At 36.1% G+C, this 27,152-nt stretch overlaps 1 protein-coding gene across 2 annotated transcripts; it reads right to left on the bottom strand.

Moving 5' to 3' along the window:
* Window positions 1-1,404: 1,404 nt before the first annotated feature.
* MOM (ATP-dependent helicase family protein) lies at window positions 1,405-26,589 on the bottom strand. 2 transcript variants are annotated; one of them, XM_083065506.1, is made up of 13 exons: window positions 26,502-26,589; window positions 24,884-25,408; window positions 23,722-24,559; window positions 21,398-21,449; window positions 18,012-18,317; window positions 17,353-17,526; window positions 8,966-9,893; window positions 8,834-8,854; window positions 8,610-8,731; window positions 8,316-8,420; window positions 2,846-4,774; window positions 2,541-2,754; window positions 1,405-1,912 (listed from the first exon to the last, which is right to left on the bottom strand). In XM_083065506.1, exons 1-13 carry the CDS (start codon window positions 26,572-26,574, stop codon window positions 1,644-1,646), a joined length of 5,556 nt encoding a protein of 1,851 aa, XP_082921632.1. In that variant the 5' UTR covers window positions 26,575-26,589; the 3' UTR covers window positions 1,405-1,643. The 2 variants fall into 2 exon arrangements, with proteins under 2 accessions (XP_082921632.1, XP_020232594.1); XM_020377005.2 differs by lacking the exon at window positions 26,502-26,589 and adding an exon at window positions 26,334-26,487.
* Between the last annotated feature and the right edge of the window lie 563 nt (window positions 26,590-27,152).

Here is a 27,152-nt window from a genome sequence, read left to right as displayed (position 1 = left end):
TTATAAAATATCAATCTAATTCTCTAAAATAATAAAATTCAATCATTTTAATTTTCATTTTGTTGTAATTTTAATGATTAAAATAATTATTATTTAGTATTACTAGAAATTAAAATATCTACTATTTAATGATATTAGGAACATAACCATCACTTAATAATTTTAGAAAATGACATATTTGTAATTTTATTAACTAAATTATTTGATATTCAAAATTTGGTGTATTGTTCCAATTCTAAAGATAGGGAACTCTTTCGTCCCCGGAACCCGACCCACGTGAATCCGACCAGAAATTATTGATGTTTCTACAACTTTTGTTTTCTCCTCATTGGGTCATGTTTCTTAAAGACATATTGCGAGACAATTTGCATTACTAAATGAATGTAGTCTTGCTTGTAATACACATTTGACATTTCTCTATTTCGACTTTTAAAACCTTTTTCACCATTCACGAAATTGAAAAATAATAAATAATATTCAGTGTTGTTCTAATTCCCCATCAAACGCTACTGAAATACTACTATAAATAATGAAATGGTGAATAGAAATCTATCAAGGTCTAATCATTTTAAATATTATTTGCGATAAAAAGGAAAGTCCATTAAAGAAAGTGTCAGTTCTGATGCCAAATAATGTGAATTTTCTTAACATCATCACAGTTAGGATCAAGTTTTTCCTTCTTTACCGTATAGGCAATCCAAAATAAAATCACGTCATTGGTTGTTATCATTTTGTTAGTGAAATTAGCGAGGTTATAATCATTAACACTATGAATTCATTCTAATATAATAAACTCAGTGTTATTTTTGTATGGAAAACACTGAAAAGTGTCCAAGGAATCACAGAAAGTAAAAATCTTTTATTCAGAAGTGTAATAGCACTCGTGTAAATTTAATTAGTTTTCAATAAAAAAAAAATATGTTAACTTTTTAACCAGTGTTTTAAGAACTCATGGAGTAAAAAAAAAAACACTAATTAACACGGCCTGTTTTTGAATGTCATTTTTTTTTATAGAAATGATACCTAAACATTCTTTAATATAATTCGTTGAACACACTCATGTTATTAAAATTTAATAGAAATCACAATGTTTTATAATCCACTTCTACAAATTATGTATAGGCTAATTTTAACTTAAAGAAAAACTTTTTTCATTTATCTCTTTTCCCCTTCAAGTATTAATGTTATGTGTCTAAGTAAATCTCAACCATTGCTATCTTCCTAATTAGTGATCCAAGTGATGTTTAAGAAGCCCCACAAGGATATAATAAATTAAAATCTGATTTTCAACTTAAAAAGGAATTTTATTTTTCAGATATTTTAGATGTTTCGATTTCACAACCTCTGGTAATTTCAGTTCAGTTGCATACTATTAATCTGCTAATCGTTTCAAGAATTAGTCAGTTCACGAATTCACCATACCTCGTATTAACCGCCAGCCATTCATGATTCATTCCATGCCAAAAAAATTAGGCAGACAATTAATTACATATATACATTTTAATACATCAATAATCATAACAAAGCGTTGAAAAAAACCAAAAACTAGTTGCATCAGCATCAGCATCAGCACCACAATATTTGGGCACCAAAATTCATGCAAGAATCTCCGAACTAGGGAGAGAAGAGAAGAAAAAGCTATGTCATGGTCTATAAGGCTGGAGATGTGGTGCAGGGGCACGTATGACACCGCCAGCTTGAAGATTTGCTACTGGCAATGAGATGTTGCTGATAATCGGCAATCTTGTAGAAGCACTGGTGAAATTTCCTGAAGTACTGTAACCAGACCGTATAGGTGGTACCATATGCTGAGGGTTGCCCATTGTGGTGGGCCCACAGGAAGATGGACCAGCAACCGGGGAGGGTAACCTAGCACTCTGTTGCCTTGAAGGCCGCTGTGCGGAACTTGAATCTGGCATTAAAATAGTGGTTAGGAAAGACTCAAAAACTCAATACCCAGTGCTGCAATGGAAGAATCCAGTTAGGTATATGTAAGTCTGCTAATGAGTAGAATACATAAACAATGCACATAAACTTGTCACCTTTTCCCGACATTAAAATAATCCAGACAAAAAAAAAAACTGCAGATACAATCATCATATAGCATTCATTAGCTTCATACTGACGTTTTTTTTCTTTAAAAAATTACATAACTATAGTTTAGCTAGCCTATGAAAAATGAAAACAGCAGGTGCCAACACCAAATGAAGGAAAACCCTGCCCCCGCCTGTACTGCAGTGGCAGTGGTCCATCCAAATTATTTTGTGCAGATTTTTTTCTGTTTTGTGGGCAGGCGGTGGATGAAGGTTTAATATTGGCCTACACAAAGAGGAGGATAAATAACAACTCTGCAAAATCTGCACAGCATTGGCCAACTCAGGCTTGGGTTAAAATTTGATCAGTCAAGAGAATAGTAGTTGGCAAGGAAAACCACTATAACTATCAGAAACATCGGGGGAGTGGAACTGAAGTGAGATTAGATTTTCTTAACACAACTCAGGGCAATAAAAGAAATATTAAATTTTAAGAGTTGAGCATACCTTGCAGCATTGCAGATGTACAAGATGCTTTAAGAGTTGAGCATTTAGATCTAAAAGCATCTGCCAATAAACTATTCATCTGAACTACATTAAGACTTGTATCCAGTGTCGTCTTTGTTTGTTTAAATTCAACTTCAATTCCTTGAAATTTAGTATCATACTTCCTGCGGAGTCCCTCTAATTCCTTTTCAAAATCAGTTTTCAACCGCAATTTCTGCACCAGCAGGAATAATATTATAGTAATCACAAAAGATGAAACCTAAAAATCATTTCAGCAATGAAATATAAGTAAAACAGAAACTAACCATATCTTCATAGTATTTCATTGTTTGTTCTGTCATGTTTCGAATTCTATCCAATTCATTTTTGAGAGGATCATAGCTCAAATGTGGCTGCATTCTGGAAGCTGAATGAATTTCTGCTTGCATGTGTTGACAATTGATAGCCAAAGGAGTTGACAAATTTATAGTGTCTGAAGATTGTGTTCTTACTTCACTAGGTGTAACAATATCAGGGTCAGGATTTGTGGCAGCGTGCACAACAACTTCATGTGAATGAGAATCAAGTACCAAATTTGAGTCAGGTTGCTCATCTTGATTTGGAACCACAATTGGCTGATGTTCAACTTCAGTTACCAACGGAAAATTAGTTGAATTCAGATGGGAAGGGAGCTCTGCAGATGGTAACTGTTGCACCTGCTCTAAAGGCTTCTCGATCAGTGAAACCTTATTGGATTGCTTGGCTGGTACAACATCAACTGCACTAGATATCAGTTCATGTTGTTCGGAAGAATGCTGCATTTCCCCATGGTCAGGAGAGATCTCTACAGATAATTGCTGCACATGTTCTGGAGGATTCGTCACATTAAATGATCTAGATACTGGAGTCTCCTGGGACAATTCTGTCATGGTTTTAGGTGTTCCTTCCAGCTGGTCTGATGGAGTCATTTTATCCACCAAAGGGACTCCATTAGCAGTTTGTTGCTCCAAAACTGGATTTGAAATCGAAATTGTACCATCAATTGAACTATCAGCTTGACAAGCCCTCGGAGATAAAACTCTATCTAAATCTGGGACATCTAGTGGACAATCAGTAAAATTGACCATACCAGGTGTTTCCACAGGTACCTCTCTGTTTAATAAAGAGTCAGTGCCCACTTCATTACTAGTTTCTTGCACCTCAACTGGAATATAGCCATCAAGTATGCTTGATGGGACACCATCAAGCCGTGGACTCGAAAGGATATTGTTATCTGGACAATTACTCAGTCTCAATTCTTTATCTGAAAATTCATTTACTTTCCCTCCATCGGATTTTTGCTCCACGGATGAAGGCTGCACAGCAGTACAACTTACTAGACGATCAACATTGACAACCCCATGCAGTCTCAAAAGTTCCTCTCTATCCAACAAACTTAATGTCGCCCTGTTCGCAAGTCTTTTATCAGATAAAGGTGAATTATCAGTGACAGTCTCTGCCATGGCTTCAACCCTATCATCACGATGCTTTCCTTCTGCAAAATGATTCTTTAGTACATTCTGAGGCTGTACTTGATCACAAGTCTGCAAGGATTCAACCCCAGTCCCATGTTCCTTTGAATCAGCTATGTTTGACAATTCATTTTGTGCCCAAGATTTCACATCATCTACCCAAATGGCCTCCCTATCTTGAAACTTCCTTAATTCAGCTAATTGCTTGTCCTCAAGATCCCTCAGACATGTTTCATGGTGGTATTTTAGTTCTTCAATTCCCTTTCCATATTCAATATTTAAAAGCCTCAGTCTTTCCATTCTCATAACATCATTGGGAGAGCAGGATCGAATAACAGCAGACTGTATTTTGTAACTTCCCTCAAATTTAGCCTTTTCTTCCTCAATAACTGCTCTCAACCTTTGTTTCTCTTCCTCTTGTGAAAGTTGTAGTTTCTTCAGATACTTTTCGCACTTCTTCCGAATTTCTTTAATACTTCTGGACATATCTTTTTTGAACAATTCAACCTCCCGTGCTACTCTTGGACAGGAATAAGGCCTGTTCAATGGTTCAGAAACTTTTGGAGAACCAGTATCATTATAATTTCCTGTACGATACAAAAATATTTTCTTCAGACAACGCAACATAGAATAAATGTAGTCCACCTCTTCTTTCTTACACTTAAAGTTCAAATCTCGTTCTGCATCCTCAATAGAAGTCTTGTGGTCAAGTTTGTGCTTTAACAAAGAAGCTACAGTCCAACACTGAAATTTGCACAATAAAAGAACAACCGTATCGGTTAATACATACTGAACACAATTAGGCAAATACATGCATTTATGAGGAGGGAAACAGAAGCCCTGCAAACAAATTCACAAGACTACTTCACATACTGATAACTATAAGGCTTAAATATGTTTTTAGTCCCAACAAATAAGGTCAATTTATTTTTGGTTCCTCAAATTTAAAATTGATTGTTTTAGACATTGTAATTTGGTCCTTTTGTTCGAGAGAAGCAATTAGCAAATCTACAAGACAAAATTAACCAATTGCTAAACTTGGCATACAAACCTACCAACTAGTACCATTGGCAGCAAAAACATTATGCTAAACTTAGCTGATGCTGCATAGTTGAGGTTATCAATACCCTACTTTTTCAAATGTTCATTCCTAATGAGAATGTATAGTAGAAGTGGTCCTAACCATGGTTGTCAAACTCACGAGTTAACTCAGAGAATCGTACGAGTTTACGAATCCAGGGTAGGAAAACTGGTTAACTCGCTTCTGGAATTGTTTTTTGGTAGACTCAAGCAGACTTGGCAGGACTTGGGTAGAATCGCTCAAAATCGCGAGTCTATGGGCGAGTCCACGAGTCAGCTTCAGGTTAATTTTTCCCCCCTAAATGCCCAAAACGACGTCGTTTCAAAGAGGGTTTCTAGCCTCCTCTTTATTTTCTTCGACCTCTCACTTTCTGCATACGAAAACCACACTCTCCCTCCCTCCACATTTTCCGATCTGCCTCTGTTCGAGCTCCCACAACAACTTCGGGCTTCATTCTGTCGTCCGACGCCGTCCTTGCAGCTTCCGGCATTGTCCCTGCAATTTTCGACGAGCTGTTCGTCCACATGTTTTCCTGCTCATCCAGCATCGTTCATTCACCTTTGCCAGGTTGAGAACACACTCGTTGGAAAGGTGCTTCATTTCCTTTGTGTTTACTCCTTCATCCATGCTATTGCTATTGTGTTTATGCTATTTTATTCAAACTTTTTCCATCCCTTCTGTTCCGATTTATAGGTGCTGCTGATTGTGTTATTTTAATATCTTTTAATATTAGGTAGACTCTTACTAGTCTATGAGTCGATTCTATAGAAGCTCCACGAGTTTGCGTAGGCTCTCAAGTTTGACAACCTTGGTTTGAGCCCATAAAGAGACCGATGCAATTTACAAACTAATTCACACTCCCCTTGAGCAACGATTCCAAAAGGTTGCTCCATGTAGATCTCTTCCTCTGAAATACCATGTAGAAAGGCATTTTTAATGTCTAACTAATCGAGGGGCCAATGACGAATGACAGCCATAGCAAGAAACAACCGAACAATAGTGATTTTGGCCAAGGGGAAAAAGGTATCACAATAATCAAGCCCATATATTTGAGTATATCCTTTAGCCACCAATCAGGCCTTAAGACGATCAAGTTCACCATTAGGCCCAACTTTAATGGCATAGACCGATTTGCAGCAAACATTCTTCTTCCCAAGTGGAAGAGGTACTACATCTCAAGAACCATGGCTTGTCTCCATTTAGGATGAGATAGTGCTTCATTGATATTTTCAGGAATGGTAATGGAAGACCAAGATGAAACAAATGAACAATATGAAGGAGAAACCCATGATATCTCAAAAAACAAGGATGGGGATTTCAAGCATGGTAGTTGAATCGAGATACACATAATGTATCGGAAAGCTTATTTTTTGAATCGTGAATCGAATCGTATCGTGAATCGTAAGATTCATGATCAATAAAAACATAGTGTATATATATGCATACAAGACATATAAAAGCACTCTAAGCACATTTTAATATAAAGAAACAGACAAAATGAAGTCATACATAAATATATAGTAATATATAAGCTTCAAAATACAAACAAAGATAGAATTATAAAAATAATAACAGTCTCAAAGCCAAAAGAAATGACTGCACAGTTCAACAACAAAGCCTCCAAAAAAATCATTGTTGTTGTTAAATATATGCATATACAAGGGACTGTTTGCTACTCTAATCAGCAATATAGCCACCCAAACAGCAACCCAAACGAAGCTACGAACCTGGACGAGACAAAGGGACCACTAAAAGTGAAACCCACTAAGTGGGTCATGTACAGGAATGGGTATCGGCATTTTCTGTCTCAGTTTCGTCTTTTTTTATTTAAAAAAAATCATTTTTTTAGGGTTTTCAGAACCGGGTCGCGCATGACCCGACTCGGTTTCGGACGCGACCCGTTTCTTCCCAGAATCGTGCGAGACATTCCAGAATCGCGATTTTCCGATTCTAAACCCGATACAAACGATTCGGAAACGATTCAGGATCAAAAACGATACACCATGCGATTCGAATCGCTGAAGCACGGAATCGTATCGTATCGTACGATACGAATCGCGATTCCTACGATACTTACTACCATGATTTCAAGTAGATTGAATGCCTTTCCAAAGTGCAAATGGCCAACTAGAATCTTTATGTGTTGGAACTATTGTAGGGCCAACTGAAGGTGAAGGACATGAAGCAAATGGCTTGCCTTGTGATGTTATACCAACTCTTTGAGATCTTCATTGGTAAGTAATGAGAGGTGGTGGAGATGACCCAGGTGGACTAGTAGTTGGAGGATGACTTGGATCTATGTCTTGGTTAAGAGACTCTTGAGAGGGATTGAGTGTGGAATTTATTTTGAAAAGAGGAGGATGGCAATCTATTTATTAGAAAACAAGCAGTAAGAATTGCATCACCCCAATGATGCATGAGAACATTGACACCCAGCAATAAGGTATCCACAATCTCAACTAGATGTTTATTTTTTTCTTTCTACTATATCATTTTGTTGTGGGGTGAGGAAGGGTAGATTGATGTAAAATACCAAGTGAGTTTAGAAAAAAGATGAAGTCTAAAGAAAAATATTTTTTAGCATTATCACTCCTGAGAATTTTGATTTTTTTTCCAAACTGATTCTTAATTTCATTAAAAAAGGACACAAATAGGAAAAATTTTAGATCGATCTTTCATTAAATAGACCTAAATACATTGAGAATATTCATCAATAAATGTAACAAAGTATCTAAACCCAAAAGATGTGACATGACTTGGACTCCAAATATCCGAGTGAATGGTGGAAAAAACATAATTACATCTTGTTTCAATTCTCTTTGGAAAATAAGATCTAACATGTTTTCCTAATTGACAAGACTCAAACTATAAGACTTGAAGTTTACCAAGTCCAGGAACCATTTTCTTCAATTTTGACAAGTGTAGATGACTCAGGCAATCATGTAAAAGTTTACAAGACTGAGATGTAAGACAAGATACACAATTCCAAGATTAACAAATTAGTCATATACCACAAAATGTTATTGCAGGAGAGGAAAAATAAGCCAAGATTGTTAACTCACAAAACATATATCCCAGACTATAAAAACAACCAATTTTCTTAAAAAAAAATAATAATAAAACCTATGCCCAACAGCAAAGGATAAGGGCAACAAAGGAGGGAACAAGAATGAAATAGAAAAAAAATCAAGAAAATATTCTGACCAGGGATATTTGAAAAGCCTGCAATATTTGCAATGGTTCCCTATTGACATGGTGATTGTTCATAACATATTCAAGAAAATTATAGATCATGCTCTTGACGTTATCCTGCATTACACAAAGACATCACCAGAATAACAATTCAGATTAGGTCAGATTTATGGCAAATCAATCCTTGGTGAAATGCAGGGTTGAATTTTAAGAATTCATGGAAAAATTAATTTTCTGAGTCAAAATCACAAGGATACAAAATCTACTGGAAGATGAAACATAACAAAGAAAAAACATGTCGCATACAGGAAGATGAAAAATGTGACAAAGCTTTGTGATCTCTGGCTTCAGCAAAAGATGTAAACTCCTCTGCTCATCATGTTGTCTACTTTTTTGCTCAGATTCAATATTATTTCCTTGAGATCTATCTGACATTTGATCAAGCAAACAGATTGAGTAAGGACAAAAAATAACATGGAATGGATTGGCAACACAAGTAATTGAACTAAGCAAGAATTGATAGACATTACCCACTAAATCTTCGGATGTTCCTGCAAAAGTATGTAACAGTTTCCAAAGTTATAATAATTCTTACTACTTGTCAACTTCATTGAACAATGAAAGGCTGTAATAAAATAAAAGTAACAAATGTGACCACTAACCTGCCTTGATTCCAGTGGATAACTTTTCACTCTCAGCTTTTGAAGACTGATCCAATATATTGTTGCTCACTTTCCTGCGCTTCTTTGCTGCTGCTCCTTCACTTAAGAGATCAGGCCCTCTGACTGAACCGTCAAAATGACAAACTTTCTTCCTGCTCCGTTGACATGAACTATTTAAGTACTTCCACCGAAACTGTTTTCCCTCCAAAAGTTTTGCCCAAAAAAATCGGGGTGACTCTTCATCCAGTACCCTAAATTTCAGCTCGCCATGCAGAGAAAAAATTGCTGAGTACGTTGACCCATTTTGCTGTACTTTCAATAAATTTGAACAGTTGCTTGACTCAATATGTCCTCCAGCCCGAGATAGTATGGATGAGAATTCATGCATTACTTCTTTCAAAAGTGATTGTCCAAACAAGGATTTCACATTTGATGAAGAAGTTTCACCATCATGAAAAACTTTCAGTTCATCAAATAGACAAGAAGCACCCCACATCAACAGCATATGACTGGTACTCCAGTTTATATTTTGAAAATGGATGTCAAGTGTCTTATATTGCTTAGCAAGGATTAAGGCTTTTTCTTCAACTGTGAAAGATGAGTATAAACGGAATATTTTTATCAATTCAAACGGTGAATCAAGTTTTATTTTCTGAAGGGATCTTATATCATTCATTGGGTTCCAATCACTATCAAATATAATAATTGTGTCAACTGATGACAATTTAATGCTTGGAAGGCAAGCACTTGTTTCCAACAAAATGACAAAACGCCTGTTGTTCTTATCGTTAAATTTCTTCATCACGGCTTGCTTCTGGGAAGCTGAAAGACATTTATCAATCCTTTCATATGAATCTGAACCAAATCTTTGTAGCAGTAGATCATCCAAATAATCTCCTATTGAAATCTTTCCATAACCTCCAATAGACTGTAAATTCAGTAATAAATTAACACGACTCAATGAACTACCTTCCCTCAAGTGAATGATGACATATAAGAGAAAAAGGGACATCATAGTCTCATTTACTAACATGCACACATGCAAGGGAGAAAATTAAAGGAAACAGCTAAAACAGACCTAACCAGAAGAAAAAAAATGACCTCCAAGCCTTAGTGAGATCATTCAATAAAATCTTGTTAACAAACTTATCTAATAGCCCTTACTCATACAATCCAAAAACAACTTTAATAACTAAAGAAAACAGATGAAAAATTGACCAATTGAAAATTATGAACATACCAAAATATAATATATATATATATATATATAATATTATATATATATATAAATCACCATATATCACTCTATCTCTAATCAGAGAATGATAATGTGTTGAGATATTATGGAAATATTGTCAAGATGTTTGGTATAATCAGGGTGTATTAAACATTTGTTTATTAGAGAAATTCAGCTCTCTTTCCATTATTTCCCTAGAATGATTGATTCTAATTCTTGGTTCTAACACCTAAATTTATAGATTGATTCTCTCGTACTTGTATATAAATGTCATTGTTATCCATAAAGTTATGTCTAGCATCATTCTTTGGTCTCAACTTGCTATCAAGAGCAACAATTAGAATCTTTTCTTCCTTTCGCAATCATGGACACTCATGGTCCAATTCATTGGGCTACACTGACTCAACCACTAGCCCACTCTCAATAGCTCTCCACTGTCCAAGGCAATGCCTCCATCAATAACTTAAGCCACCGACAAGGCACCCCACCAAGCTCTACCACCAAATTCAGCTTAATATGTCCATATGTGCACCCCACCACCTTCTTGACATCATCCAACCTTGCTACTAGTCTTGTTTTGGTCACCAGTGTGTCCTTTTTCTATTCTTGTTCCACCTGCCACCCATGGTTTCCATATCAACATCCTAAACTCCAATTATCACTATTGGATATGTCTCTGTATTTTTTTTTTAAAAAAATTATCTTTCTCAACCTCTTGTTCACAATTTTTTATTCAGTTTTTCCCTCTTATTTTTTAATTCAGTTTTGTCACCATCTTTCTTTACTTGCCCTTATCTGTTCCGTTTTTTCCTTTAATTCTGTTTAGTATCAATATCATTTTCCATTTTCTATTGATCCATATTTTAACTCCCAATCGCTTTTATTCCTTAAATCTAGGACAATGGCAAGTCAAAACCAAACTTGATGACTACAAAAGGATGATCAATTTGCCTATCACCTTACTCCATTACTCGATGATCAATTTGCCCTAAAAAAGCTTGGGAATTTAGATATTACATTACTTTATCAAAATTGAATTTCGTCATATGAAGGATGGCTTGTTACTTTTCCCAGTCTATTAGAGAAGAGAATATAGGATAATAAATACTTTTATTTGCTGTCTTATTTACGTGTATCCAAATATATTTTCTGATTGTATTTTGCTATTATCTTTAGGTTAGTTATTGTTGTTGACTAACTAACTCTTGAGTTAGTTAAGTCCGTTAGGTTTATATATGTAGATAATACCTCTCTTGTATTATCTTTTTCAATCAATGCAATTCCTTTTCTCATATGGTATCATCGTGAGCACGGTTCGTTCCGTTTCTCAACCCACCTCTCCGTCGTATCCTGCTAATTGCTCGCGCCTCTGTTGCTGCGCGAAATCTCCTCGCTGTTGTTGCTCGCGCGTTTTTCGCCGCGCCTTGTCGCTGATCTTGCTTCGTTGATCTTGCTATTCTTGCTCGCGCGTTTCATCGCGCCTCGTCGCTGTTCTTGCTCGCGCGTTTTGTTTCGTCGCGCCTCGACGCTGATCTTGCTTGCGCGTTCGGTCCTGTTTTTGTCATTCGTTCACACTCTCTTCATCGTGTGACTTCTTCCATCTTGTCGTCTCTTGCCTCCGTGATTCAATGGCTTCCGCTTCCTCTGACCATTCCGCGTCACACACTTTTTCCCAATCTGTTACATGCAAATTGGATGACAAAAATTTCATGACCTGGCAACAACAGGTCACTGCTGTGATCCGCGCTCATGACCTCGAACGTTTCGTGGTTAATCCAAAAATTCCACTCAAATTCTTGACTGCTGAAGATCGTGACTCCAACAATGTCAATCCTGAGTATACTGTTTGGGACCACAAGGATTCGCTACTCTTTTCTTGGCTGCTTTCAACCCTCTCTGAATCTATACAGGCTCGTGTCGTCTCCTGTCGGCACTCCTATCAGATTTGGGATCTTGTTTTCCAACATTTCCACTCGCTCACCAAGGTTAAAGCTGCTCAACTGCGTCTTGAACTCCGCACCATCAAGAAAGGGACACGTTCATGCTCCGAGTACTTACTCCGCATTAGCACCATTATTGAAATGCTAGCTTCGATTGGCAGTCCTGTTTCACCTCGTGAGCATGCTGAATGCATCATTGGTGGTTTGCCACCCGAATACGACTCACTCATCTCCACTGTCACTGCCTTTGCTAGCAGGGATGACACATTTTCCCCTGCAGAACTTGAGCACGTAATTCTTGCTCAAGAGGCTCGACTTGATCAAACCAAAATCGCCACTCTCCAAGAACCTGTAACAATCAATCTTGCTCAGCCTGTCCCTGTTCCTCAAGTGACTCAGAACGCTAATTTTTCCTTTCAACAATCTCATCTCGCTCACACTCAGCCTAACACGCTTCAGAATTTTCCTAATCAGAACCACGATGGTGGTCGTGGTGGTCGTGGTCGTCGTGGTGGCAGGAATCGTGGTGCTTCGGTTCAATGTCAAATCTGTCATAAACGTGGTCATGAAGCCTCCACGTGTTATCAACGCTTCACTCCAATGCTTGCTCCCTACCCTACCTTTGGCTTTGGGTCTGTCTATCCTCCTCACACTGGCACTGTTCCACAGTTTGGCACCGCAAACATGCTTGGCCTCTCTGGTCAACCTTCGTGGCCGCCCCCCACCATCGGTGGATCCTTTGGGTCTATTCCCTCTGGCTACTATCCTTCACCACCTGGATTCCATCTTCCCACGTCACAACCTACTCAGCAAGGCTACTCTAGTTCCACTTCCTCTGCTCCAAATGCGGCGCCTACCCTAAACACTGCCACAGTTTGGATTCCAGACTCTGGCGCATCTCATCATGCCACTCCAGATCCTCAACATCTCTTTCAAAGTGCCCAGTTTACAGGAACCGAGCACATTGCTATGGCCAATGGCCAAGGTACATCTATAGCTTCAATTGGTTCTAATGTGTTTAGGTCCCCCATTCATCCCTCCACTGTTTTCTGCCTGAAAGACTTATTACTTGTTCCTACTTTAACAAAAAATCTAATCAGTGTATCTAAGTTTGCCAAAGATAATAATGTCTACTTTGTATTCTATCCTCATTCATGCTTTGTCAAATCACATGATTTGAACGAGACTCTTCTTGAGGGCAAGCTTGGTGAAGATGGTCTCTATCATTTTCAGCCAATTTTTGAAACGAATAAATCCCACTCTAGCAGCATACCCAAACACTTTACTAATTCTGCACCTTGTATTTTTCTTTCTAAACAATGTAAAAATGGTGTTTCTCATACTTACAAACAATGGCATTTACGGTTAGGGCATCCTCATCATGATGCACTAATCAAAGCTCTACATTTGTGTAATATTCGGATTCCTCATATTAATAAAATTTCCAACTTTTGTGATTCGTGTTGTGTGGCCAAATCTCATAAATTTCCCTCTAAATCCTCTACCACCGTTTATTCTAAACCTCTTGAACTCGTTTTTCTTGATGTTTGGGGACCTGCATCATTAGATTCCAGCTGTGGTTATTTGTACTTTTTAACGTGTGTTGATGCTTGCACTAGATATGTTTGGATTTATCTGCTTCATCGGAAGTCCGATGTTTACACTCACTTTCTGAATTTCAAAGCCCTTGCTGAGAAACAATTTCAAGCTCCACTTAAGGCGGTTCAAACTGATGGTGGTGGTGGTGAGTTTCGTCCGTTAGTTCCGTTTTTGCAACAAGAAGACATACTGCATCGACTGACCTGTCCGTACACTCATCATCAAAATGGCATGGTTGAAAGGCGCCATCGTCATATTGTTGAACTTGGCTTGGCCATGCTTCATCATGCTTCGTTACCCCTCAAGTTCTGGGATCATGCATTTCTGACCGCTGTGTACCTCATTAATCGACTTCCCTCTTCGTCTATTGATCACAACTCACCCTACAAACTCATCCATCACAAAGACCCTGACTATCAGTTTCTAAAAATCTTTGGCTGCTCCTATTTTCCTCTACTCAGACCCTACAACCAGCACAAAATTCAACCTCGGTCAGAGGAGTGTCTCTTCTTAGGTTACTCTCCTACTCACAAAGGCTACAAATGCCTAAGCAAGTCTGGCCGTATCTACATCAGCAAAGATGTAGTGTTTAATGAAGACAGATTCCCCTACAATGACCTCTTTGTTCCCCAATCTACCTCATCTGATCCTTGCACTTCTGTCTCCACCATTCCGTCTCTTACCAACCCATCTCAACCCACTCTACCTGAGAGCTCTGCTTCATCTGGTGATGGTCTCCCATACACTCAGTCTGCTGACCCTCAACTTCCTTCACCTATCACATCACACAGCTCCTCCTCTACCTCTACTGCCTTGACTGAAGCTTCAGAACCAGCCAGACCACTTAATGTTCATCCAATGCTTACACGCTCCAAAAATGGAATTGTTCAACCCAGACGAAATCCCACACTTCTTCTGTCGCATGTTGTGCCTAAGACAGTCAAAACTGCTTTGGCTTATCCTAATTGGCGTGCTGCCATGCAAGCTGAAATTACAGCCTTACACACCAACAACACCTGGAGCCTAACTACCCTACCTAGTGGCAGAAAACCCATTGGGTGCAAATGGGTTTTTCGTGTCAAGGAAAATCCTGATGGTTCTATCAATAAATATAAGGTCTGGACTTTTCTGAAACCTTCTCTCCTGTTGTAAAACCAGTTACCATTCGTACTGTTCTCTCTCTTGTTGTATCCTTTCAGTGGTCTCTTCGACAACTTGACATTAATAATGCCTTCCTCAATGGCATGCTTGAGGAAGACATCTACATGTCTCAGCCTCCTGGTTTTACAGATTCTGCCAATAAAAATCTTGTCTGTAAATTGCACAAATCTCTTTATGGACTGAAACAGGCTCCTCGAGCCTGGTTTGACAAACTTACATCTGTTTTACTCAAGCTTGGTTTCAGCAAAAGCAAGTGTGATCCCAGTTTGTTCATCTTCTCCACCTCTACTGTCACTATTTTCATGCTTGTCTATGTAGACGACATCATTCTCACTGGAAATTCCCCATCCATGCTGCAAAAATTTGTTACCCAACTCAACGATATTTTTTCTCTCAAAGATCTTGGTGCTTTGGACTACTTCTTAGGTATTGAAGTCAAGTCTCTCTCTCAGGGAAAATTGCTCCTTTCCCAGGCCAAGTATATTACTGACCTTCTTACTAAAGTCAAAATGGAAGACTCCAAAAGCATCTCCACTCCCATGATTGGCAGACAACAACTTGCTAAAGAAGGAACTCCATTTGATGATCCTACCTTATATAGGTCTGTAGTTGGTGCATTGCAGTATGCTACAATTACAAGACCTGAAATTGCCTTCAGTGTTAATAAGGTAAGCCAGTTCATGTGCTCTCCCATGGAAAGAGCATTGGAAAGTTGTCAAACGAATTCTTAGATATCTCAAAGGAACTGTCGGTCATGGACTTGTGTTCTCGCCTGCAAAGCACATTGATCCCTTCAATCTCACTGCTTTCACTGATGCTGATTGGGCGTCTGATCCAAATGACCGAAGATCAACTTCAGCAGCGTGCATCTATCTTGGTCCTAATCTTGTGTCTTGGTGGTCCAAGAAACAACTACTTGTTGCCAGATCCAGCACTGAAGCTGAATATAGAGCCTTAGCTCAAGCTATAACTGAAGTTTTGTGGATTCAGTCACTGCTGAAGGAATTAAAGGTTCCTCTAAATACTCCTACTGTACTTTGTGACAATCAAAGTACTGTTGCACTCTCACACAATCTTGTTCTACACTCCAGATCCAAGCATATGGAGCTTGATATCTATTTTGTTCGTGAAAAAGTACTCAACAAGTCCCTCAATGTTTCGCATATACCTGCCCAACATCAATTTGCAGATGTTCTGACCAAGGCCCTGTCTCCCAAGCGGTTTCTTCTTCTTCGCTCCAACCTCAATGTTACTGATCCATCTACTTTGTTTCATCCCCCTTGAGCTTGTAGGGGGTGTATTAGAGAAGAGAATATAGGATAATAAATACTTTTATTTGCTGTCTTATTTACGTGTATCCAAATATATTTTCTGATTGTATTTTGCTATTATCTTTAGGTTAGTTACTGTTGTTGACTAACTAACTCTTGAGTTAGTTAAGTCCGTTAGGTTTATATATGTAGATAATACCTCTCCTGTATTATCTTTTTCAATCAATGCAATTCCTTTTCTCATACAGTCCAAGTACACTGGTGATCTGTTTTCTAAAGCCAAAATGTTTGATGCAAAAGGGATTTCAACCCCTATGGTAGCCAATGTTAAACTTAGCAAGCATGATGCTGATTATTTCTCTAATGCTTCCTTCTATAGCTATATAGTGGGTGCTCTATAGTATGCAACTATTATTAGACCAAAAATTAGTTATGCAGTAAATAAAGCCAGTCAATTCCTCTCTCAGCCTCTTGACACTAATTGGACTGCAGTAAAGGGGTCTCTTCATCTTGGCCTTCTTCTTAGAGTCTCAGACCAGCATCATAACCCTTCTCTCGTACAGCATTCGCCGATGCTAACTGGGGTTCAGATCCAGATTACAGGAAATCCACTTTCAGGTTCCTCCCTTGAATACTCTCTAAATCGAATATTCATAATGTCTCTCCTCACTTTCAAGTTTCAACTCTATCTCTCTCTCTGTTACTTCAATTCTACAAAATTGTGAACTCAGCTTATGTTTCAATTCTCACACCTGCCACCTGGCCAAGCTCACCACATTGTTTCCAGCCAACCCCAGTATTGTCCAACAGACCCACTGCTTTGGAGCATCCATATCTCTGTTCACTCTGCTCTTCACTCACAAACCTTCATACTTTTTTCCAACTCCTTTTTGTCTCTGTTCATGTATCTAACATGTTCCATTTTTATCTATCAATGCAATCTTTTGTACTTTATTCCAATGTTCTCTTTCTCAGCCCACTAAATTATGAATGTGTCTAAATTTGAACATTTATATACATATAATATAAATTAATTATTCTATATGTATAATCATCTGCCATGCATTTTTGAGGTTGACCTCTCCTCACTGTGATTTGGGATTGATAACTATGGAGCTAAAGAAACTAATAGATGATGATGCAATGATGTATTGAGAAGAGAGTCTGCAAAACATGTACCTGAAAAAGAATGAGCACCCTTGAAGCATTTTCTCTCAACTCTTTGAGCATTGAATCAAGAAGTTGCACCTTGCCACTTGATTTTATTTCAAAATCCAGATATTCAATTGGTTCAAGACCCCTTCTAAGAGAATCTTTCAGTTTGGGATCAACAAGATAGGGAAGACTACAACACTGTCAAGAGATACCACAAGAAAACTAACGGTTAAAAAAATTAACAATCACTTGATAGCTTGAAGTAAATTTAAAAAAGTAGAGCAACAACAAATCAACTATAAAAAGTACATGTTTGTTAATCAAATTCATTTTAATTTTCAAATAGAAACACTAAATCAAGCATCATAGCATATACAGAACAAGATTTTACACTTTAAAGTAGATTCAATTTAAAATCAAATCTATTTCTCATTATTATTTAATCAAGCATGTATCCGATTGATTTTATTTGATATATGCTATAATTGAATAGTAAATATTTACTCAATAGTAAGGAATTATTAACAGTTTACCACTAAATATCTAATAATAAATGCAAATTAATTAAGATGGTGCAACCAAATATTGCAGCATAAAACATCTAGATTATAAAACTAAACCAACTTTATATTGTCTTTGATCTCATATCATGCATGCAACATATTCAAAAAGTACAACCTAACCTTTCGAATTGAAATAAGAACATCTCGAACAGCCTCCCCACTATCAACCTTTGATGATGAGCGAAGAATTGAAGCATTGGAAAGTAAAATATCACAATACTGCTCGAGCTGCACATTAGATATTTGTACAGGAACCCAATACTCAACAAACCTAAAGGAGTCAGACTTGCATCCTTGTGCAGTATGACTTGACAACCTCTCCTTCGGTTGAATATCAGAATTATTTATTAAACTGGCTTCGTTTTCATTGTTGACTTGAGAATCCTTCTGCGGCAAGTTTGCATATATACATTCTCCATCTTGAAGCTGATGAAAAATACAAATCGATCAAAGACTTACCCACACCCACACACACACATATATGAATATACACAATGTTATCAAATAACCACTATGATGGAATCGCGGAGCGGTCTCCTGGAAAATTGCCATTTCCCATCCATTATTTGGCATTTTATGGCAGCATCCACCATATCCGCCATGGCCATCATGCCATAAAGGTTTATGGCAGTCACGGCAGATATCACAGTTTTTTATTAAAAATACATTTTAGGGTTTTTAACCTAGGCCTAACCCATTTTAAAAAAAAAAAAGAAACAAATCTACTTTGAACATGAAACACTATTGCTCCCAACCCCGAACGTTGTTGCTGCCCTAGGGTTCTCTGAACCTTCATTCAACTTTGGTGACTTGAACCATAGTAGCTCCTCACTCCAGCGAACTTTGGAGTGAGGTTTCTGACCTAGGCCCAACCCATTTAAAAAAAAAAAAAGAAACAATTTTGCTTTGAACACAAAACACTATTGCTCCCTACCCCGAAGGTTGTTGCTACCCTAGGGTTCTCTGAATCTTTGTTCAACTCTGGCAACTTGAACCACAGTAGCCCCTCACTCCAGCGAACTTTGGAGTGAGGTTCAAGATAGGTTCTTTTTTTTAGTTTTTTTATTCCTTTCTTTTTTTTTCTACTTCCTCCTCATTTGTTCAACGAATCTTCATCTATTTTGTTCAATTTGAGTTCCCATTCTTTATCTTTTATTCTTCTCCTTCATCTAACCTCATCTCCTTCATTTGTTGGGTCCAGTTTGAGTTCCCATTTTGTTCTAACATCAAAAATTACATAGAGGAAGATGAGGTGAATTATGATTTATGAGGATGAGAAGGATGATTAAAATTAAATTAATAAAACATGTCTTGTTGTCTTTCAACATTTTTTTTGTATTTTAATCAATTATATTACATAGAGGAAGATGAGGTGAATTATGAGGATGAGAAGGATGATTAAAATTTTATTTGTAAAACGTCTCTTGCTGTCTTTCAACATTTTTGTTGTGTTTTAACCAATTATATTTATGAGACTTAATGAATTATGATATTATTGTTTTGATATTTAACTATTTAAGTTGATATTCTATTATTTTTAATTTACTTTTGCTTTTAAAAACCGGCTCAGAGTGGTTTGACCAGAAACCAGTGGTATGACCAGTCCAAGCCTGTAATTGAATCAGAGATGTCACTGACCCAGTGTAAACCCGGGGTCAACTGGACGATTTTCCAGGACTTTCTTGATTTTCGTGAAGTGCAACCAACACGATGGTGAATCATATCATCTGTTTTTTTATAAAAATACAGTAATAATAAAAAGATGAAAAGTGGGAAGGAATCAAACCCACATGCATTTGGTTATTTAGAGGTTCAATAACCAAACCACAAGCTTAATTAGCATGTGTGCAACTTATTTTATTATTATGTCTTTAATTTAAAATTTATAATTTAAGTATTTAATTATATATATATATATATATATATATATATATATTAATTCATGCATGGAGACATTAGGATTGTTCCTAACATTTTGTGGGCCCAAGGCAATATAATAGATAAAGACCCCTTATTTATAAGTATTTCCAAAGTTAAATATGTATTATACAAAAAATAAACATGTAATTTCAATAAATAAATAAATAATTTACACGATGTGAACAAGATTTTAACAAATCTATAAAAATATGTATTAAAACTTTTTTCTTTTGAAAAACTCTTATGCTATCTTTTATCATCAACAAAATACGTTTTCTAAAATTTTTGTGTTATGCATCAGCTAAAGAACAAAACACACAATTTATCATGAGTGCCCCTTATAATTTGGTATGTGAAAAATATAATCCTCTTATGTTTTATGTCTTTTTATATAGAAAAAAATTATATTTGTTATCACAAATTTAGAAAATGATAAAAAGTTTCTTTAATGTTTTAGAAAAAATAAATGTTTAATCAGTTAATTAGAATTTGTGGTTAACTAATTAAAAATTGAACAAGAGACAAAACTAAAGAGATAAATGCTAGCAATACACTCTCTAACACACTTTAATTGGTTGAAATTAATTGAAAAACACAAAATTTAGTGAGTCTTCCATCCTATTTATTGACTCTTTCTCCTGATTTTGTAGTCATCTATAAGTTATAACCAATAAGATTAGCTATGTTAAGAGGAGTGTGTTAAAGAATGTGTTACTAGCACTCCTTAATTAAGAAACTAACATAAAAGAGGTATTTTTCTTGTTTGAAAAATTGGAACGGTATTTCTATTTTTGGACTCCACCAATGATGGGCCCATGGCAGCTGCCTCTTTTTCCAACCCTCAGGCCGGTCCTGGGAGGTTGGGAGACATTGTATTGTTTAACATATTAGTGACCACTAAACCAATATATTATATTATTATATAACTAATTTAAATAGTTTATATAGTATAATTTAAATTTAAAATTACATTCAATTATATATTAATTTATGAAGTTTAACTTGTCTATAATTTGATTGTTCTATGAGTTAATCACCTATACACTGTCAGTGTAAAGTTTTTTTACACTCGCAACCAATATATCTTTTAATTGTGTCATATCACTGTTAAAAGTAAATGTGTTTATAGTGACATGGCACAATTAAAGGATATAATTGATTGCCAGTGTAAAGTTTCTTTACACTGGCAGTGTATAGGTGATTAACTATTGTTCTATTAGTATTATATTAACTATAATCTTTGAGTTTTTTTAAGAAATAATATGAATTTTATTGAAGTATGAAATATATGTGACATGAATATTTTTTTAAAAAATTCAATAGAGACCAGATCATGCAATTTAATTAGTAATCTACTAATTAGACCTCTGAGCGATTTTGCTGACCAGTCTACTTTTAAAAAACATTGTTACCGATAACTGCCTAACACCCTTCAAAAAACTAACTGGTTATGTTATGATCCTAACTTCTAACTGAAGCTGACTGATTTAGTTGCAGATAACTTCTTATAGAAGCTAACTACTTGAGTCACCGAATCACATCACGTGCATGATACTAACAAAGAGGAATAAATAAATCCAACCAACCTCAGTTGCAGAAGGATTACAAGACTCCCTGACAGTAGCATTATAATCCAACCTGCAAAGAAAACAAATTAATTAGGCCTGAAACCTAATACACCAAAATGCAAGTAAATCATCATGCAGTGGTCAACAAATACAAGGTGCAGATGATACAATTCCTGCAAATGATTACATCCACATGCTTTTACATATTTCTGCAATCAAATGTAGAATTAGCAAGGGTTTGGGGAATAGAAACCAAAGGAACACTTTAGAGCTGCAGATGACTTGTGGCGAAGGAGAAATCAGACTTGAGGTAATTGGTTAAAAAACCCAACACCATCCAAAACCAACATGTTTGACTACACAATCTAAAAGGACGAAAAATGCTTATTAGAGATATACTCGATGCATTTCACATGCATTTGTAATTTCAACTAGTACAGCTATAACAGATTTAGTTATCCAGTTTTCAGTTAGAATTCTATTACCTCTTATAATTATCTGCTGAGTCAGCAGCTATTTCATACAAAATTCTAATATCACTATGCTTTGAACATAATGCTATTCTAAAAGATTTTCAAATTTCTCTGTGTCAACTCTCTTTTCTCTCTTTCTCTCAGCAATCTCTTTTATCCTTGTTGCAAATCTATCATGGTATCATGAGCTTGTAGTGGATCTAAGCCATGGCTTGTCCACATAATTCAGTCTTCAACCAGGAAAATCACGCATCCACCACTTTTTTCACCAAATAGTCAATTTGTCCTAGTCCGTCCTTGTTCAATCTAGACTTGGACGTGCTTTTCAAGGGCATACAAAAAATAATTATTCCTAATAGCATGTTTTTTGCAAATAATATAGTCATGATAGATGAATCAAGAGAAGATTTTATGTAGGAGTAAGACAGAGTATATGCATTGCAATATTAGCAAGAGCAGCATAGGCAGCTTCAATACAAAGATTAGAGATAAGATTAATTTATTTATCACATACCCGACCAAACATAATCTTTGCAATAAGTTTAGTGAGTCAATTAATGCACTCACTGCATGAATAATGCATTGAGGCAGTGTAAAAAATTGATGCATTTAAAAAGTGCTCTAGCCTCTAGGAAGAGGACTATTTTTTGAGAAAACTAGGCAGTAAAGCATTGAAGTGTTAGGGATGTGGACTGGACTGGATGCATTACTGACCAAAAGTCAACATCTAGCTATTGTACATTTGTTATAGAAATTTTTGGTTACTTGGAGAAGCAAAAAACACAAAGTAGTGGCTTGTAGTGCAGAGATTGAATATAGGGCAATGGCAGGAGTTTGTGAAATTTTGTCTTAAAAGGATTCTAGAAGAGTTACAACTTCCTATGACTCTACCAATGAAATTGTACTGTGATAATAAGGTTGCAATTGGTATTTCCCACAATCAAATTCAACATGATCAAATCAAACAGAAATTCACAGACATTTTATAAAAGAGAATGTTGATGCAGGCCAAATTTCCCTGATGTTTGCTCCTACATCACCACAAGTGGCAAATATTCGTAAAAAATGACTATTTAGACCTATTTTTGAATTCTTGGTCAGCAAGTTGGGCATGTTGGACATCAATGCAGTAATGCACCAACTTGAGGGGGGTATTGATAGCTGAATGTACTTTTATTAAAATTTAAATTTAGGTAGTTAATATCGAAATCAGATTTAATCTGATTTGGTTTAATTCTTGTTATTATAGGAGATTTAGTTAAGATCAACATTAGATTATTAAGCTCGGATTTGATTCTCCTTTATTTTCTTACTATCTTATCTTTATATTTATTTAGTAAGCATGTTGGTCAGGAGTTCTTCTAGTCATCCTTGCCTATATAATTCTCTAGCGTAATTCTAACCAATTTGCAAAAATATAGATCATTTTCTTCTCTAAAATTACACAACTAATGTACAACTGTAACAGAATTAGTTTTTTGGGTTTTCTTTGGGATTCTGTTACATGTCATAACTATATGCTGAGTCAGCAGTTAGTCATACAGCTATGTCATATAAATTCTAATATCATGTACTTTGAACATAATGGAATTCTAACAGATTCTTAAATCCCTCTCACTGTTCAACTCATAGCTATCTCTTTTATCCTTGCTACAATTTTATTCTATAAATGCTTAACATGAAATATCAAGCACAATGTGTCATATGAATAATATAATAAAAGAGAGGTGTTATATGATTATGATTCATCAATCATGAATTTGAAAATACTCTAGAAAATAATATAATAACAGAGATGTGTCATACTAAGTCAAGAATAATGAAATATATGACATTGTTTCCCACCATTTTCCAACAAGTAAAAAGTACCTCATTCGTTTGGAACATGGACCGTCCATCCCCATAATATAGCCACCTGGCTGAGAAGGGCTACTACCATCAGGAATCAGGTTGCAGTTGTCACCCTTAGCCAACATGGCAGAGACACCTGATTCTGTGTCCACTGTGATTCCCTTTCTCTTGGAAGGTACTAATTTTTCACCATTACTATCATGCCCAACACTGTTCCTGATTAAGTCTTCATCCAATATGGAATTGCTTGATGGTAACATCTTTAATGTTTCTTTTCTGCAACCATCAGGCTGAACCGTTTCAGGTACCAAACCAGTCTCATAAATTGCCGCATTAGATGGCCTGTCAATCCCCATAGTATTGACACCTAGCCTTGATGGGCTACCATCAAGATTCAAGTTGCAGTTGTCATCCTTCGCCAATGTGGCAGAAACATCCAAATCCACATCAACAGTGGTTCCCTTCCTCTTAGGAGGTATTGATTTTTGTCCTTTATCATCCCCCACACTGTTCCTGATTAAATCTTCATCCAATATGGAATTGCTTGATGCTAACATCTTTAATGCTTCCTCTCTGCAACAATCAGGAAGAATGCTTTCAGGTGCCAAACCAATCTCGGAGTTAGTGGCATTAGATGGTGCCAATGAACCTAGAGTCACAGTATTTTCAACCAGATCTTTCACAGGCTCACTCAACCCAGAATCAACTCTCATCTCTTTTGATTTTCCATCTTCAGATGATAGCACACCATTCTTGGAGACCTCTTTGCAATCAGAACGACTCCCTTTAGAGCACTCATCAATCTTGCCTCCACCATTGTTGCCACCTTGATTTGACTTATCAATCCTATTAGCCTCTGCAACACAATCTTTTTAGTCAAGTAATTAAAAATAATATATTAATATAAATAAAACCTAATAATAATTAGCATGCCTCACTTGATAAAAGTTTGACTTATCTTCATTTTGATGAAAACAAAAAAGCCAACAAGAGACTTATAGAAAGGCCTAGCATTACCAGCACCTTTAACTAATTTTTTTATTACATGGCAGTGCACATAATGTTAATCATCAAATTAGCACTGCCTTTTATTACATTTAGATATGTAACAAAACTCATGGCTCAATAAAGGAAAACAAAATTGTGGAAGTAATAATGACATTAGACAACTCACTATTACCTTTCTTCAGTGATGGAAAGAATGACCGATACATCTGAACAGTCATTCTCTTTATTTTATCCTGGGGTGTTCGCAGATCATGTTCTTCATTTTCATTTACTTCCTCAGCTTCAAATGACAACTGTCTCACACTCTTCTCTTTTTTTGGCTTAGGGTTTGAACTCAATGACCCTGCGGAAGAGTGACTCCTAGTTCTTCCGGATCTTCTCGTAGGACTTGGCATCTTCTTCTTCTTTTTTACCCTTTCAGATTTACTATTAACAGCAGGAGTCAATGGTGCTCTCTTTACAGGACGCCCAGACTTACAAATACTTAAAGGGCTAGGTCCACCAGGACTTATCTTCTTTGATGATGTCTCTCTAGGAGACCTTCTGAGACTAGCTGTATCTGATACATTAGAATGTGATTTGACTTTTCCTTTCTCACCATTTTGCGTCACCCTCCCATTATTATTTCCTTCATCCTTAGCCCTGTGACTAGACCGAGTACTATTTGCCATTTGTTTATCGGAACATTGTGTGTGACCTACAGAATAATACTTTAGATCAGTATAGAGACACAGAAACTATCACACAATCCACAAATGTCATTCGGCATGTGGCAAACTTCATGAAGATATGAAGTACCCTGCACAGTACCAATTGAGAAGGACAATAAAAAGGATATTATCAAATGAAACTCAGCTATTTATCAATATTCAAGACGGAATTGTGGAAAACAAATGAAGCAATAATATTGACCTGTGTTAAGACACAGGCACCAGAAATATGCATCAACAGAATTCAACCATTATCCACCAATTGAAAATAAAATAAAAAAAACCTCTGTTTGCTCAGGTAGTACAAGGGAAAAACACTTATCTCAAAAACTAACGCAACTAAAATAAGTGAGTAACTGTCGACTTGTAAGGAATATATCAATCTCCATAAGACAGATTATCCCAACCAACACAGATACAATAACCCTTGCAAATGCAGATTGAAAAACGAACAAGATAAAAAAGAAACAAGCGGAATACGAACATGTAAGAATAAAAACGTCACGCATAAAAATATAGATATTGCATGACCGCTTCCAATCATCCCATGGCAAATCAAGCAAGCATACGAAATTTATTGCTTAAAAATTTCCAGAAATTTCGAGTGCCTTGAAAAACGGAACGCGCATTCTGACTGATATTAGGAAGATTGATTAAAATGCAGCCAAATCAAACAGAACGGAATGCTAACAAATTCGGAGGGTTTCACCTTTCAATGGAAAATCAGAATTTCAAACCAATGCAAATATCGCTGCACACTCGCCACAAATTATTCAAACCAACCCTAATTTACAGAATTGCAGAGACGGTGATCACACAGCAACGTAATGGAGAGTTCACAAGGTTAAAAAAACTAGAGTAATACAAGTATATACATATAACGAATAAAACCAAACAGTAACAGTAAACAACCTTCATGAATCGATTGAAGAAGGCGAATTTTGAGAGAGAGAGAGAGGGAGAGAGAGAGAGAGAGGGGAAGGATTTTAGAGTCGAGCAGTGTATCAGAAAAAATTAATTATGGCGCTGTATATTCCGAATTTCTGATATAACAAGAGAAATTTCGAGAGGAACACTTACATTTAACATATTTGTTTACCGCAATAATCTCATTTCTTTCTTTTTTTGTTGAGAAAAATTCATATTGGGCCATTAAATAAAAATAGAATCTCACGAGTAAAAGACATATTAGAGCGTGTATTTTTTATAAAATAGATTCTATTTTTTTGATAAATCATAATTTTATGTGTAAGTCGGAGATTAAATTGAATCCTTATATTAGTTAAATGGTTGATGTGTTAAGGTCCCCAAGTCTTTAATTCTCTTATAATTGAAATTCAAATAGCTTTATTAGTAAATATTTTTGTTATGTTTTTTTTCTCGTGATTTTTAGTTTGAACATATAGTTTCTTGTTACATAAAAAGTATCGTGTATTTTTTAATAAATAGACATAATTCTTTTTTATCATGTGGATTATATTTTTTAATAAATCATAATTTTATGTATAAGTCAAAGATTAAATCAAATTCTTGATTAACAAATATAAATGTCGAGCTATTTATGATAAGGATATTTGATAAACTAAAAATGTGTGATCGTGATATGTGAATTATGAAGAAAAAAAATTGATACTTTTTTATTCAAAATTTTGTTTTACTGAAAGAAATTACTAATAATAATCTTTTATATATATATAGACTATTTAGTAGTATTAATAGATATTACTGTGT

Source organism: Cajanus cajan, chromosome 10, assembly GCF_000230855.2.
Source record: "Cajanus cajan strain Asha chromosome 10, NIPB_CcT2T_4, whole genome shotgun sequence".
Taxonomy (NCBI): Eukaryota; Viridiplantae; Streptophyta; class Magnoliopsida; order Fabales; family Fabaceae; genus Cajanus; species Cajanus cajan.
This window is presented reverse-complemented; position numbering and strand designations above follow the sequence as displayed.